This window comes from Thermobia domestica, chromosome 8, assembly GCF_964235325.1.
Source record: "Thermobia domestica chromosome 8, izTheDome1.hap1.1, whole genome shotgun sequence".
In the NCBI taxonomy this organism is placed as follows: domain Eukaryota; kingdom Metazoa; phylum Arthropoda; class Insecta; order Zygentoma; family Lepismatidae; genus Thermobia; species Thermobia domestica.
Window position 1 is genome coordinate 101,375,973 of NC_137461.1, and position 17,230 is coordinate 101,393,202.

General features: G+C 39.5%; 1 protein-coding gene across 3 annotated transcripts in view; it reads right to left on the reverse strand.

Annotated features, from left to right (window-relative positions):
- The window catches only part of Mhcl (Myosin heavy chain-like), a 545,621-nt gene that overhangs the window by 299,131 nt on the left and 229,260 nt on the right, over nt 1-17,230 (reverse strand). For all 3 annotated transcript variants that reach the window (XM_081768806.1, XM_081768805.1, XM_081768807.1), the window contains 2 exons: nt 16,188-16,352; nt 10,950-11,162 (listed from right to left, as the gene is read on the reverse strand). In XM_081768806.1, the coding sequence (XP_081624932.1) occupies nt 10,950-11,162; nt 16,188-16,352 (378 nt within the window). The remainder of the gene's footprint in view (nt 1-10,949; nt 11,163-16,187; nt 16,353-17,230) is intronic.

The window sequence follows — 17,230 nt, forward strand, 5'->3', positions numbered from 1 at the left end:
GAGATTAGAGGGCGGTTTCGAAAGCAAGACGTAGCATTTTAAAAGTGCGCTTGTGAGTTTCAAAGAACGCTCCACCAATTGTGAAGGGAAGAATAGTGGATATATTGAATGATCCTATCTGTAGCCAATAGCTGGCTTCATTTGTATCTCTTATCATTATTGTGAATTATCAATATATATATATTAAGGATTGTGGATTACTTGCTGACTAAACCTCGTACAAAAAAAAAAATGTATTTCTCTCTCTTTCTCTCTTGGAAGATATAACTTCGAACTCTTATCACCAAGGCTCGGGTTTCTATGGCATGTCATTTTTATCCTGATACCCTTTTCATCTATAATTAAATATCAACACATTCCTGACTCTTGTAAATCGAAAAAAGATAGTGTTTTTATTGCTCATATTTGCGACTGAAATGATATAACATATATATATCATATTTTAGCTGAGTTTAACTTCTTGCTCTAAAATATTTTTGTCGGTATTGTGAACGAGGCTATTTGAAACTTCTTTTCTTGGAAATATTTGACTTTGTATAACGCAATTTGAAGGTATACTGTACAATGTGAAGGTTAACGGCTCTTAATCTAACGTAGCATCACCCACTTTCAAAAGAGAAATGACCATCTCAGCCTATGTTTGCGTCCTTCTCCCCTGCAGTGATACCCAACGTTCAGTTTCTTTGCTCTATGTTAGTAGACAATGTTTTTATCTACAACCAGGGGAGACTAAATGCAGGAGGGATAAAAGTATAAAGTAGGGTAACCAAAAGAGTTCTTGCCGTTCTAGAGCACTAATAAACAAAGAGCAATACACTGGACGGTACATCTTTTAGGTTTCAAAGTAATTTCCATTAGCATCCAACAACTTCTGCCAAAGTTCCTGCAGCTACACATTACCCCGATAGTAAAAACTCGGCAGTCGTGAAGGCAAAGAGTTCGTGAGTCATTCCACAGGTCTCCCTCATTTGCGAATCTTCGACGGAGGTGGATGTCGAGGGAATGAACAGGTATAATCTGTTGCCTCAAGGTCTAGTGAATATGGTACATAGTGTCTCCCAGCCAAGTTGCTGAAAGGTTTCCCGCGTCCTCTTTGCCACATGTGGCTTGACACTGTCGTGCAGGAACAGCACATCCTTTCAATTCACTAATGCCGGCTCCTTCTGCCGCAATGCAGGGAGTACCATTTGCAACTACTGAGAGTACAGGTCAGCAATGGTAGTCTGACCAGGTGGAAGGAGCTCGTAATGCACCACTTGCCGACAATTCTACCATAAAGAGAGTATAACCTTTCGTGGGTACAGAGGTGGTATTGAGATTTAAGGAAAAGCGTGACGTGGCAACAACCAATGTCTGTTGCGCTTGGGAGTGTCATAGAGGACCCACTTATCGTCACCAGTCAGCAAGCGATAGGTGTGTTCACGTGCCGAATGAGCAAGGACAAACAGGCTGTGACTTGTTGTTCCTTATTGGCTGCTGACAATGTGTGGGGTACCCACTTGATTAATCTGTATGACTTCCTATCCCATGCAGGTGCAGTCTGATTATTTCTTCAGCGGAAACATGGAGCCTTCTGCAAGTTCATCACATGGCTGTCCTCGATGGCTGCTTTCAAAGCCTCGCTATCCAACACACGTGGTCGTCCACTGCGAGGTTCATTCGAAAGGCTTACATCTCCCGAATGGAATTTCTGGAATCAATGCCTGACGGTGCGTTCGTTCACGGCATTCTCCTTAAATGCCTGGCATATGCAGCTACTTGATGAGGCAATTGACAGGCCCACTTTCAGGTTACACAACAAACACACGCGAACGAACTACTTCAGTACCTCAGTTTCTCTTTGACACTGGACCAGTTACGACTGCTGCATATGCGCAACGTACCTGTATTACCGACGGTCGATGGTCAGACTAACTCCCAATCGCCTGGCAGGTACTGCGTCATTTCGTTTCCTCTCTGTGAGTGCATGATTAATGGGAACAGTTTTGGCTACCTTGCATTACTGCAAATATATTGGTAACTCACATTGAGTACGAGAGAGGAATGACTTGAGATTTTCCTCCGGGCTACCCACTAAAATCATCACTGGTACTTATACACCCTGGCTTTTTTTTCTGAGCGTAGGGATAATTTTCGAGTATGCGGACTTTCTGACATTCGTTGCACGTTTTTCTTTTCTTTCTTCTTTTTCTTTTTTTTTTCCCAAAAAATCCAGCATCATTGAGTATATAGTTTCAAGACGTTTAATTCAACTGTTCCACTAGTGTGAAGTTGCGTGTTTTAAGGTATTTTGCCAATTTTAGGGCAGGGCATAGATCTATACATCTTTACGAAGTTTTACGTGCCACAAATCCGAGCCCTATTCATCACATTACACTTTACCTGAAGAAATCACTGTTAAATGAGCAGGCATATATTTGCTCAACTTCAATGTGTCTTATCTATATGAACAAAGGTAGTTCAGTTTAAATTTGGCTTTCTCTTTACTCATGCTAATTTATGTCAATGCACTGGGATAGATTGTGTAGAATAGAATAGAATAGGGGGATTAATGGGGACGTCAGCATCGAGGCTATATGTCCCAGTCACGATCAACATGGTTGCTCAGAACTGTAAGATTAAAAGAAGAACAAGCTAAAACTAATAGAGTTTAATGAACCAAAGCGCTGCTAAATGATAAAAACGAAAAGCAAAAGAAAAAAGGAGGGAATAAAAGAATAAATAAGATAAAGTATATAACAATAACAATATATAGAAAAACAATAAAAGGTGACATAAATATAAAAGGCTTCCGAGTGAGGAATTATAACGAACAAATAGTAAGCGGACGAGAGAAGTAGACTCGCACCGCAACTGCTTGCAGTCGAGAGACAAGGTAAGTCTGCCGAGAATAAACAGAACCGGAGACACATATGGCCAAGCCGCCAGCAGCGTGACCAACATCCGGCTTATCACATCTGTATATAGTGTACCCAGAAAAAAGGAACGACTGGGTAGGCTTAAAATGGGTTTCTTGCAAGCAGACAACAACTGGCGAGTGGTCGGAGACCAGTTGTATCAATTCTTCACGATGACTACAGAAGCCATTGAGGTTCCACTGAAGGAGCGCCATTCTAGAAGAGATAAACGTTTGAGGCGAACTTTCCCACGGAGTTCAATCACAGCCCACTCCGTATCCATGAGTTCATCCTCCACCATGTCAGACTTGAGAGAAGCTGCAGGTGGCTACGAACTGGTGTAGATTTCGTTCTCCTCGGCGAGAGAATCGTCTCGTTCAGCCTACAGATATGCGACTAAGCTTTAGGCCAGCGATATAAGATAATCGGCGATGGACTGAAGTACGCCGAACACCATCACTAACAGAAACACGTGGGATCTTGGGATGTTCGCTTGTCGTAGCAACTGGGGTCTTGGGATGGTCGATTGTCGCAGTAACTGGGGTCTTGGGCTCATAACGATTCTCCGGGACCAAGTCTGTCTGGGTGGAAACGTCAGACGTCTGGGTTGCTACAGATTTCTGAGAAGTACCTGTAACTGTAGCGAATGGAACTGAAAGCGAGGAAGGAAGGCTCTCTTTCAAACGACGCTTCGCATCAGCAGTAGAAATCTTCTCAACAACCATGAGTTCTCGGATACGCTTCTCGCGCTGAAAGGCTGGACATTCCCGAGACCAAGCAGAATGTTCACCCTTACAGTTGACACAGAAGGGCTTGGTCGCTTTACAGGGTTCCGCACCATGACTTCGGCCACAATTTGCACAAAGAGCAGCACTCGCATTACACGACGTGCTGGTGTGCCCAAAATGTTGACATTTAAAGCAGCGCAAGGGACTAGGTATATAGGGACGAACTTTTAAACGATAGGAAGCAGCCTTGACATATTCCGGAAGCGTTGGCAAACTAAAAGTAAGAATCAGTGACTGGGTAGCAACCAGTTCACCCGACTTCATCGTCTGCTGAACGTTTCTAGAGGGCTGATATCGTGTTGGGATCTCCTCAATGCTACCGAGGAGGAGATTAGCGGACCAACACTTTATAGACGTAGCTCGTATCAAAAGTAAGGACTTCTACTGACACGTTCACCGGTCCAATAACAGTTAACTTCAGGAGCTTTGCCGTTTGCCTCTCGTCTGTCGTTTCCACCAACAAGGTACCATTCCGCAATTACTTGATGTCTTTTACCTGTCCGGCATTATATGTGATAACTTTATGAATGACAAAAGGGGATAAGCCCTTAATAGCACTCGGACGGGTTGTATTAGAATTGGCACTATCATCGTCATCTTTAATTACAAGATATCGGACAACAAGTGTCGCGATACTTGTCTTTTCCACTATCTCATTTTCATTCGGTTTGGGCTTCTTCCATGAAGGGGAGGCCGGATCAGTTTTTAAGTTATTTTTACCCGTAGAAGTATGATTATTTATAAACACTTAGATAGGAAAAAAGGGCGTTAATGAGGAGACCTAACGCTACCCTCTGTCAATCCTCTTGGCACGCCCGCACCGTAGGATCAACGTGAGGCCGACGCGGTCAAGGGGAATGGGAGTGAAAAAAAAAGAAATCCCGTCGACAAAAACACGTGGCCCCGGAAAAAGAAGTAAAACGAAAAGAAAGATCCTGGCCAACCAAAAGGTAGACCCCCACCAGCCCAGAAAGCACAGAACAAAACAAAAAGGTGCGGATATTTTTTTTTATTTTTATTTTTTTTTAATTTTTTAAAATTATTTTTTTGTTTTACGATTTTTTTTGGGCTTTTATATTTTCAAAGGCTCGACACACCGGACAACACAAACACTGGACGCACACAACAGTAGGCTGGGTGGGTCAACGTCCTCCCCAACTGGAGGAAGACGTCCACTAGACCTTCCTCTTCCCGACTCCCACCAACCACCCGCGAGTCCGGTAGAGTATTGGCGGCTGAGAGGGCATGCGAAATATGCAGATGAGGGGTGATATATGAATGAATAATGAAGCCGCCCTCTCAGCACCACCCCATCTCCGACGATGACGGTCTGCTACATGGAGGGGGTGGGATAGATTATGCTTTTAATATAATCAAATAATGATAATCCTCATACACTCAACTGACTAGTTATTCTTGAGCTACGTTCGGAATTTTGGCTGTCATTACTAGAAAATGTCTAAATAAATTTAAACTAACTAACTAACTGTCTAAATAAATTTAAACTAACTAACTCTATGGCCTATGGAACCCGGAGGTTCAAAGCTGCGTTCACAAAAGCTCTCCACTGACTTCTGTCCTTAGCCAACTGGATCCAGTTTCTACTTTGTATTCCTATTTCTGCGAGATCAATCTTAATATTGTCCTCAAAAACAATAATAAGGATTACTAAAGGAAGTCCCACATACGAACGTTTTCATTGTTGCGCGCTCAAATTTCATTCAAACTCAGTAGACATATTGGTGGTCAATTATCATGAACATGAAAATTGATTGTATTACCCAAGGCCTAAGGACGCAAAAATTCGAAAAAGTCTGACTCGAGGATTGTTTCTAATGAAGGTACAAATAGACACAATTTCATTTTTGTTTGTATAGGTTGTAGAGTTTCCAGTTGAAAACATGTGATTCGAAAAACAGTCATATTTCCTCAGAGCTGAAAAGAATTGCTAAATTTCAACCAAACAAAACACCTTACATATTCAGTACTCACGTACTCTTTTGTAGTCTGCAGTTAAGGTCAGACAAACACGTTAAACGTCGAAATTTTAGCAACAGCTATTAGCATTGTCACAATATAGGTAGGATGTATGGGAATAAGTTATATTTGAAATATATATTTATTCCTTTACACTGGTAATGAAAAGCTACAAAATCTGGCTAAAATAATAGGACTGGTGCTAAAAGAACGGTTTATTGTCAGAAACTTACAAATTAAATATGACTCCCTTTAACATACTCTCCTTCACGTTTTCATACGAAGTTTCCACTGCTGGAAGCTGTTGTGAAAATATTCACGTGTCACTGTCTGTTACTTCCTGCTACTGTTGTCTGCTTCACTTCTTCCAGTCCGAAAACGAGTTTCCTTGAGGACGGATTTCACTTTCGTAAAAGGAAAGAAAAACGGTCCCAAGTCCGGCAAATAAGGCCGGTGTTCCAACACGGAGTCTTCTTAGCCACTAGAAACTGCTGAACGGTCAAAGCAGTATGCCAAGAAGCATTGTTGTGATGCACAATCTATTCATTGTTCTCCCATAGGAGAGTTCTTTCTTTCTCACTCGTTTTCGCAGCTTTACCAAAACCTGTTGATAATACTGCTTATTCACTTTCTGACCTCATGGTGTGCATTAAATTAGGAGCAGGCTATTATTATCAAACAACGCAATGAGCATGAAAACGATTTGCTCTTGCGTGCCTTTATCATTCGTGGTGATGAGAAAGTTTTCTTCAGTGCATGGGTTGCCTTTTCGTTTCAGAATCCTACGGAAAATCTGCGATGTTTTCGAACAATGTCAGTCACTTTTGCCACATTTTCCTTTGGTGTTGCTGTGACAGGTTGACCCAGTCTTTCATCATCATCAACGTTGTCGTGTCCCTCGCTGAAACATAAGCACTCGCGTACGTGACATTGTGTTGTCACCATACACATTCCGCAACAGTTTCACACACTCACTCGGTGATTTCTTTAATTTCACATGGAATTTCAAGTTAATGCGCTGCTCAATTTTCACTCTTCCATTCTTTCGGCAACACGATTGTACATCTCTCTCTTCAATCGCTGCTCACAGACTAAAACCCACTGAGAGCGGCAACTCACGTACATCATTCTCTTTTCGAACGCCCAAGGTTGCTCTGCGCAATGCGCTCTCCACTGTTCCACGTATACTACTGGCAAGGTTGCCAGTCCCGTTTGAGGCAAGCCTCGTATCTGCTGTTGCATAGTATACACATCTTAAATCTTTGTTGTGTTTCTTCAACGGATGGTGACGACGATCAATGATGCTGCTCCAACTTCTGTCTCAATTGCTCATGTCGGAATTATATTCTGACTCTGTTAGGAAGAACGTTTCGTATGCCTGTCTTTCTATGGATAATAATGAGTTTTTTGATCATTCCATTATATCGATATTGTTCTCTGTATATGACATATGTTTGGAAGATCCGATGTCGAGGTATCATTGTGTTTATGTATGACATCACGAGTATTTTCTTTTTGTCCATATTCCTTTTCGTCATGTCTATATACAAGTGTATTGGCATGTACATGACGCTTCATAGGAACATGCAAAATCCAGCGGAGTACATCAAGCAACTTTAAAATATGTTAAGTTTGTTTCTATGTTCCTTAGAGGCACAAATGATGTGTTAAGATTCTTCTTCTTCTTGTTTACCTCAACCATAGGTTGGTGGGCAACACGGAAATTTTAAAACTTTTCTCTTGCTTGGGAGAGCTGTTTCATACTTTGATAAGGCCTCTTCTTCGTAACTGCATCTAGATATTCTATCCTTGGTCTTCCTCTTCCCGGTTTTCCTTCTGCTTTACCCTCTATCAGCACGGTGATCCAATCGGAGTGCCGAATAAGATAGCCAAGCATGGTGTTTCTTCTTTTTCCTATTATCTTCATGATCTGTCGTCTTTCATTAGCTTCCTTTAGTGTTAAGATTATACTTCCTAAAAACCTTTTGTAATCTGTTTGAAACAGAGTGAAATAAATACGTATCTATCCATTTTATGGTTTCATCAATTCCTTTAATACTATCCGTTCTGAGCGATTTCTCTAAATTCATGCAAATATATTGCAAAGTGCCAACACTGTAAACAACAATACTTTCTTTAGTCTGGTTTATTAGATATATATATATATATATATATATATATATATATATATATATATATATATATATATATATATATATATATATTTATTTATTTATTTATTTATTTATTTTAAGTGTCAATCCCGTAAACGAAGAACTTTCTCTACTACTACCGAATACATTAAACAAAAGAAAAAAAGACGAAAAGAAATTTGTATTTTTCATATACAGATACAGTGAAACCTGTCTATGTTGGCCACCATCGGTTCCATCCAAAAGTGGCCAACTTATAGAATTAAGTGTGATTTGTGTATTTTTAGAATAGGATTTCTAGTATAACTTGATTGTAAAATTTTAATAAGCAGTGACACGACAGCTACTTATAAATAATGTACATAGAGTAATCATAAAAATATACAGTACTAGAAAATATTACTATAGTATGCAAGAGCGCCGATTTCTCTGTAAATTTGGGGGGCCCATTCAGATGCAGAAGGTATATATATGAAGACAAATTGCACTCAAATTATACCAAATATTGTATACTCATAAATAAAATAGGGGCCATATGAGCTTTGGGGGGCCTGGGCCACATGGGCTTTGAGGGGCCCGGGCCCACTCGGTCCCCCCAGGATCGGCGCTCTTGATAGTATGTTTAATATATATGCACACCTTTCTCTTCCTGAAAACTAGTCTGGTACATTGGATTATTCGGATTGAAAACACAATAACACAAACAACCATGAAATGGAAGTTATGTACGCAGTTTATTAAAATTGATATTATAGCACACTGAGTTATTCAGATTGAAAACAAGAAAAGCTAAGTTATAAATTGAGAAATTCATATGCAATTTATATGACTTCCTTTCAGTAGTTACTGAATGGTGGTTCATTCTAGACATATTTGCGTTATTCTTTTTGGCAGATATGCACATTCTAATATTGTAGTTAACTACCTCTTGTTAATGAGCTAAGTGTTTCCCTCGGAGCAAAAGATGTTTTAAGAAAATCTTGAGGGAATTCATATCTCAAAACCTCCTCTACCTTTTGACATGCAGTCAGGTGCCAATAAATGACAACTGAGCTTTAACCTTGAGAATTTTCCGGAATTACTAAAGCTTCCCACTGATGAAAGGAGCCGATATACCTAATGGTTTTACCAAAACAGACAGGGTAAACAAATACATACAACCATTTCCTGAATTCCTGTACGTGCTTTTTCTTATTCACATCTTCCTTCACCACCCTTTTATGAGGGTAGTGTTCTGGCCACTGACCTCCAAGAACAAATCGTGCCAATCTATGCTTCTTTGTGTCAGTCACAAATACAGAACATCTGCCTCTCATATGGGAATTCGAAAGAGTTAAGAAAAATAACAAAATTGTATTTTTCGTGGCCAAGATACGCAGGTACATTTATCATTATCATCATAGGGTAAACATTGCTTCAGTGTGGCCAACTTCCAAGATAGACAGGTGGCCAACTTATAGAGTAGTAAGTAATGAATGTTTTATGGAAAAATGCAGGTTCAAGACGAACTAGGCCAAGATAAGCAGGTGACCAACTTAGAGAGGTGGCCAAGTTGACACGCAACTTATCTGATTAATACGCTGTGAAACTATCATTAACTACAGAGTAGCAATGATTGGTTGTGGGATGGAGGCATATAAGTCGAACTGACTACTCAATACACGTATTCAATATTGTTGGGTTTGGGCATGGGGCGGGCCATGGAATGTACTGTATTTTATCTTGTTGTTCACGAAACCATTGCTTAACAACTCTAGTAGTGTAAACTGGGGAGTTATAATCTTGGAATATTAGGTCACTGACTGCGAACATCTGGACTACAGTATGCTCGTGGTCATCTAAAATATCCATATAATGCGCCCTATGCACATAATAATAGGACTCATGGAATACCAGGAAACTGTGTCCCACAGTATCATAGAGCCGACGTCTAGTTTCTCAGTGAGGTAACGACAATTAGGAGCTTAAACTTGCTAAGCACACCAGAATGGAAATGCATATTACATATTTTAATTACAAAAAGCGAAGATATTAACGGAATTAGGAAGGATACTTTGCAACCTGCAATTCTAAGTGAGAGAGTACATTCTCCATTTGTGCAGTGCAAGTGATAATGAAAATATTGCTGTTCTATCAGGATTGTACGCTTACAGTAGAAATTTGCATATCACTGACGAAGGGAAGATGCTTTCTCGAAACCTTTTGAAATTTTTACAATTAATTCACTACTAAGCATACATTCGGTTGTTTATCGAACTACAGTTAGACTCTACTCTTTCCAACTCCCTTTACGACTTGTAAGTGTATATTTTAAAATATATAAATTATCATATTAATATATAAATTATCATATTTCCAATATTAATACATCCATGCTCAAGCGCTTAAGTCTTGAGTTGCTTTGCATAGTTCAGACCAAATAATGTATGCAATAGAATTTATGAATCTGACAAGAGCATTTACTCTTCAACAAGAACTCACAACGGGAAATCTACAAAAAGTTGAGGTTACATTGATAAACTGTCCGCAGCAAGTTTTGCAACTGGTACGCTTTGTTTTTGGTTTTCAATGCGTTCAATGCATTTTTCTTGATGTAAGTTTGAATTTCCTCAGCAAACATTCATCATTCATATTTGTATCAAATACATATCGAAGAATTAAATCTAGAGTCACGGTCAGACAGGAAGCAAGCGCTCTAACGAGGACGCTTCAAGAGAGATTTTTCATTTTAATGGAATCAGGCTTCGATTTCTTTCTTCCCCACAGAAAATGAATTATTTCTTATGGTAGAAAAAAGAAGAAGAAAGGAAAAAATTTCCATTCGAAGACTACTCAACTTTTCTGAAGAGGTGGAAGTAGTAGTAACAACTCCCATCATAGCTATCACACCATCACCTGTAATTTCTTAGTAAATCGAAAAAAAAAAAAAAAAAAAAAAAACAATTTTACTTTAAAAATAAATTCATCTATCAAGTTTGCCGAGGACTCACGAAAGTTAATTGAACGTGGCAGACCAACAACTTATCGATGAGATGTGCCTATCTTACTGAAACAAACATAGAAATACACATGTGACAAATTATATAAAATAATAATAATAATAATAATAATAATAATAATAATAATCCACCTACCTGGCTAAGGCCTACTCTGTACGATGAAAGGTCAAGGTCTATAGCAAGCAGCATATCTTCCACTGCTTTCTTCTCATCGAGTATAGGACTTGGTGGCCTTGAATCAATAGGAGCCAAAAGACGAAATCTTCGTCGGAACTCAGATAAAGGCATGTGATCCGGGAAGCCCTGCTTATACAGACGCACAGCGTCTAAAATCTGTGTTCCTCGTAACTAGAAAAAATAAACAAATAAATAAATATAACTTACATAAAGAAAAAGTAAATAAAACTTAGTACATCAGCACTAAGTTTTAAAAATTTAACATAAAAAAATATCAGAGGAAACTCATGTTATTTCTCTTGTTAATATTATTGCTTCTTTCTTTCAAACATAAAATATTAATTACGATTATAATGTTGTCAATATCATGAAATGCACTCTTAGATCAGGAAAAAGTGCTATTCCGCTATGATATAATTTCTTATGTGCAGTCGAATTTGAAGAAAACACTTAATAATAAATACTTTTATTTTGAAAATGAAAAATATTAGATCAAAATTTAGGAAATATACTCATCTTTCTTTACAAAACTAAACTTCTTAAAATCCTCCTTATCATACAAAATCCGGTATTTTAGTTACTAAATATAAATACAAATACAATACAATACATGCACTTCTCGACATAAACCAAGTAAATTGTTCATTCAAAGTTCATATATATCAAGCAAATTATTCAATTAGTATATGTGGCAACTTAAATCGCGACATATATACAGGATGTTTCCACGACCTGAACAAACTCAGATGATGATAGGTGATGACAAAGAAAACAATTTGAAAAACAGTAACAAGTGTACAGAATTGTGTAGTTCGGAACCGAAGCCACTGAAAATTTGTCGCAACGGAACAAAAAACAGACGTAACGCGAGAACGAAATGTCGGATTAAGGTCCAATCAAAGGCAATACGCATTATTCTTATTTGAGATTTCATTATTGTAAGAATGAACTGGAAGCAGGGGTGCCGCAAAGGTAGCCCCAAAAGTAAAGTAGGATATACTATACATCTGAAATACAAAATGTGACGAGAAATCGTAAACTGTATGAAATAAAATTCTTTCGGGTAGAAAGATGACCAATACCTGATCAAATTAGGAGAAAACATGGGTCCGCGAAAGCATACGCTACGGATTGGATAAGAACTGTGACCGTGGGAATCATTGACAGGGATTGTGGTCACCATTTGCCTGAAATGCTTCGTGACCGAGTATAAACTGCCGAAAAGAGAAAGGAATACACAATAACCGACAATAACATCTGGTCCAGTCAAAGGAAATACGAGGGGCGTTCTATATTGATTTACACTTATTTTCTTCTTTCAGGGTCCACCATTGAGCTCTTCATTACAGTTGGAAGGAAGTAGTACTTACGTCTGCCTTTACTGAAAGAACAATACAGAGAAGTGTAATCCCTGAAAACTACAGCACATTTCACCAACAGCTGTAAGTACGAGAGCGGACAATATGGAAGGTGATCAGCAAGGAAGCGCGCAGTGTGTGGAAAGTGCGCACCGTCACGCAAAACCGTATACAATTCGGAGCACGGAACCGTATACAACTGGGTGGACGGCTGCAAAAGTGGCCGAACATCAACGGAGGAGAGACCAGTTCGGGAAGGAAAGCGACTGTGACAACACCAGTGAATATTTCAAGAGTGAAGCGGCTTACTCAGGACAACAGGTGCATCACGTTCACGGAACTGGAGGCGGCCACAGGACTTGCCAGAATCACTTTGCACCGCATAGTTCACGAACACCTTAAGATGGGTAATGTGACTTCCAGGTAGGTTCTCACATCCCTGAGTGCGGTACAAAGACGTAAGCAGTGATCTTCTGCAACGGTACAGGCAGGATCCAGAAGGCTTCAGGTCCAAACTCGTTACTGGAGACAAGACTTGGCTGCACTACCATGAGCCACAGACGAAAGCCCAATTAATGTAGTGGAAGCATAAAGGCAGCCCCAAGCCAAAGAAATTCCGTACACAGCCCTCTGTAGGCAAACACATGACCACAGTCTTCTAAGACAAGGATGGAATCATCCTCATTGACTGGCTGGAACCCAGGACCACCATCAACAGCGAGTCATATGTGACAACGCTTCGGAGTTTACGCCATGCAATTCAGAGGAAACGACCAGGTAAATGGGCGAAAGGTGTACTCCTGCAACACAACAATGCTCGTCCTCACACGAGTCGGCCAACCACCACTACCATTAATGAGCTGGGGTTCCAGGTGCTATCACACCCAATTTATTCTTCTGATTTGGCCCCATCTGATTACCCCTACTCCGGATTGAAGAAACCGCTGCGCGATCATCATCATTTCATCGACTTCCAGGAACTGCAAGACGCTGTCCGGACGTGGGTGCGACAGACTTCGAAAAAGTGGTTCGCAGAGGCCATAAAGAAGTTGCCACATCGGTGGCGCAAGTGTGTAGTTTTTAATGGAGACTATGATGAGAAAGTGGATGTATCTGCTGAGGCATAAACTTTCTTACAAGTGTAAAAAAATAAAATAAATAAAAAATAATAAATAAAGAAAATGTAAATCAATATGGAACGCCCTTCGTACGTGCGAAACTGTTTCAGTTTTCCCAACGAGAGCAAGAGTACAGTTTTCTCGTTTCGTTTTGTAGATGTTGAAGGAAGTTTCGCCTCGTCTCTAATACGCATCTTTCAGATTTCTTTGTAGTCTCGTCGCGATTTGCATGAGCTGTTTCGCGTCTCAGTGAGGTTCAAAGCAAAAGATGTGTATAACAGTAGCAGTGCAGTGAACATGTTGTCTGTTGAAAACAAGACAAACACATGGAGTGTCAGGAAACGGCCAGTACATGGAGTGCTAGCCTGAACTAATGATAAAATGAATGTAATCACGTCTTTGCTACTACAATAGTGCAGTTCGTAGGGGTCACTTGCCCATCGAATCGGCATCACTTGACTGCGAAGAATTTTGTTTTCATTTCATGCAGTTCTGAAGGCTTGTAGCCAATCGTCTGACAGAATAGTGTAGTGCAGTTATTCCCTGTGTCGTTTGTGTGACGGAAATGGAATGGAGTTTGCAACTGATGAGCCTGGAGATACGGCGTTTACCTATGGAATGATTAATGAAACGGTTAGGTTACATCGTGAGAAATTTCTACAAAGGAGACATCTGAAGCATTCCATGTTTGCGGGAAACCAAGGGGGACGATGAACCATCGAGACTACTGCCTTCGAAAAAGCGGTGCTTAATCGTGTGGAGAAACAGCTTTCGAGAAGTAGGAGAACATAACACATGAGATGAATGTGACACAAGTACTGTGTAGAAAATACTACATGAACAGCAGTTTCATCTCTATCATCCACACAAAGTACAAAATCAGACAAGCGACTTCGACTTTCATGTCATATTTTGTGAATTGCTAGTGCAGCGCTGTGTGTGGCCGATCCTCAGTTTTATGTCTCTGTTCTGTTCACCGACGAAGTCTATTTTACTAGAGACAGATATTTAATAATTGGAATAGTCACGTGTGGGCCAATGAAAACCCTTACATAACTGTCAAGAGGCATTTGCAGTAAATATGAGGGCAGGTATCGTTGGTGATCACTTAAGCGGTCCTTATCTTCTTTCTCGGCGTTTAAATGCACAAGTATATGCACTATTTCTGCAGCATAGGACTCAGAATTAATTATCGATGTTCTGCTAGGTGTTCGTCAGCATATGTGGTTTCAACATAAAGGGGCACCAACCCACTTTGATCTTGTTTCTCGTGTGTATCTCAATCAACTTTCTCAGATAGATGGACACAGACGAGAAGGTAGCTTCCTGGCCAGCTCATTCACAGAATCTCACCCCAGCTGACTACTTCTTGTGGGGTTACCTCAAAAGTCTTGTCTACGAAAATTCCCGTCGAAAGCGAAGAGGAGCTGGGAGTGACATAATCAGAATGATGCCAGAGAAATTTGGGCTTGTGTGACAAAGCTTCCTATAATTCTATGCTCACATCGACGACGAGGACGTCATTTTGAATATCTGTTGTGAAGCTGTAAGTACATTTCATACTGCTTCAATGTACTAACATAGTAGAGCTTCTTCGTCGTTGTCTTTAGCCAGTGAGTAGCTACATTCCGTACTGTCTTTCGAAGGTATTTTCGTCTTCTTTGTTTACGATCAGGGCTGCAAACATAGGAGAGCAAGCAGGACACGTACCCCGGACGCGTAGTTGAAAGGGAGTTTTAAAAAGTCATATTATATATATATATATAAATTGGGGGCGCCGAATTTCGTATTTACCCGAGTGACACAAACCCTACATGCGGACCTGCTTACGATACCCATGGTATTATGTAGCTTGCTTCCCTTGTTGCCCAATTTTCTTTCCTTTCTCACATAGGTCTTCCCGTAGGGAACCAGCTTTCCAAAATCATTTTTGTTCTTTTGCGAAATGCATGTATTGACGTCACATGATGTACTGCTCTCGTAACCATTTATATCGTGTAACTGTTTTACCGTCGTATGCCCCGGTTGTAGTTCCGAACCTCAGATTGCTTTTCTTGTGATTACCCATCATGCCTATCAATGTATTCCACGGTCACAATTCAAATCCAATCCGCAGCTGATGCTTTCGCAGTCCCATGTTTTTTCTCACTTGATTCATGAATTTGACATCTTTCTACCCGAAACAACTTTACTGTGTACAATTGACAATGTGTTTATATATTTCAGATGCACGATAATATCCTATTTTTCTTCTGGTGCTATTCTTGCGCCACCCCTGCTTCCAATCCATTTCTACAATAATGAAATCTCAGGTACGAATAATGTATATTGCCTCTGACCGTACTTTAATCTGATATTTCTTTTTCAGGTTATGCCCATTTTTGCCCAGTTGCGACAAATTTTCGGTGGCCTCTTTATTTCCGAAACGACGCACTTTCGGATACTTGTTACTATTCTCAAAATGCTTCTCCTGTCATCGTCTATCATCACCCCGAGTTTGTTCCTAGGTGACGGAAACACCCTGTATATAATATATTTTTTTACGTTAATTTTGTGCTGTACCCTCCCCTCCCCAAAAACGGAATTTTCTTATGTACATATACATATAAGAGACTAAATATAATAAAGAGGTTCATGAAATGATAAATTAGAAATTCAGGAGGAAAAACTTATAAAGGATCTTTAATTAATAAACTAGAAAAATTTTGATTACTCTTTACCTGAGAACGAAGAAGTGGAATATTCAGAAGAATATCTTCTGATGTACTAGTCTTTCTAGGTAACAAAAGGGAAGTTTTCACATCACAAAGGCCTGCATTGTGTTGGGGTAGGAAACAGTGGACGAATTTCAACCTTGTTCTCCGCAACGTTTCGATAATGCCGTCCTGGAAAAGAGAGAATATACATATATACAGGACAAAATCTCATATACAGCCTCAATGCTAAAGAATTAGATTTACTAAATATTTTTCCCATAAATTTTTCTTTTTATTTCATGACGCTTTGTTACAAATTCAACAAATATTATAATTAAAATCTTCATATCATAATACACGAAAATACACGCTTTTTGGATCATGTTATCAAATTATATAACTATAGCCTACAACTTACTAATATCTTAATTTATGAAGTTACACCGGATCAATTCTCAATGAGAAAAATATACATATATTGTTAGAATAGATGTATCTCGAAGCAAGCATAGAAAACAAATTACTCACTAGAAATAGTACGAATATTAAAACAGAACACAGTTAAAAGAAACTATAAAATAGGGTTTAGCATTACATTTCATCGGATAGGGAAGGGGAGAAGTAGGAAGAAGAAAATGTTATAGAAGAGATAAGAACCAGAGAAGCGCCCCCATGATGGCATTTAAAGTCACGTGTTAATTTTTCAAGTTGAAAGTTGAAAGAGTGTAGTAGAAAATGATAAAATCCACAGCTCGATGGTCTGTAACTGTGCAGAGGAGGAAATAAATAATTAGCGAACAGACTATATACAGGATGTCTCAAAAGTCCCCTGACAGGGTTATTCCCAAAATTACAACAAAATGTAAGAGGGGAAACCGTCTCCAAATATGATGTTTTCAATCTAAAGTGAAGGTATTTTTTAAATCGAAGGAGCTGTTTGAGCTGTACCCTCTTTATGACCCAATGTTAAATGAAAAAGCAACGTTGCCATTTACCTGGACCCACAACATAAGTGAATAAAGTTACTGTCTTTTACGCTAACGTGTCGATGGCCAGCCCCTATACAC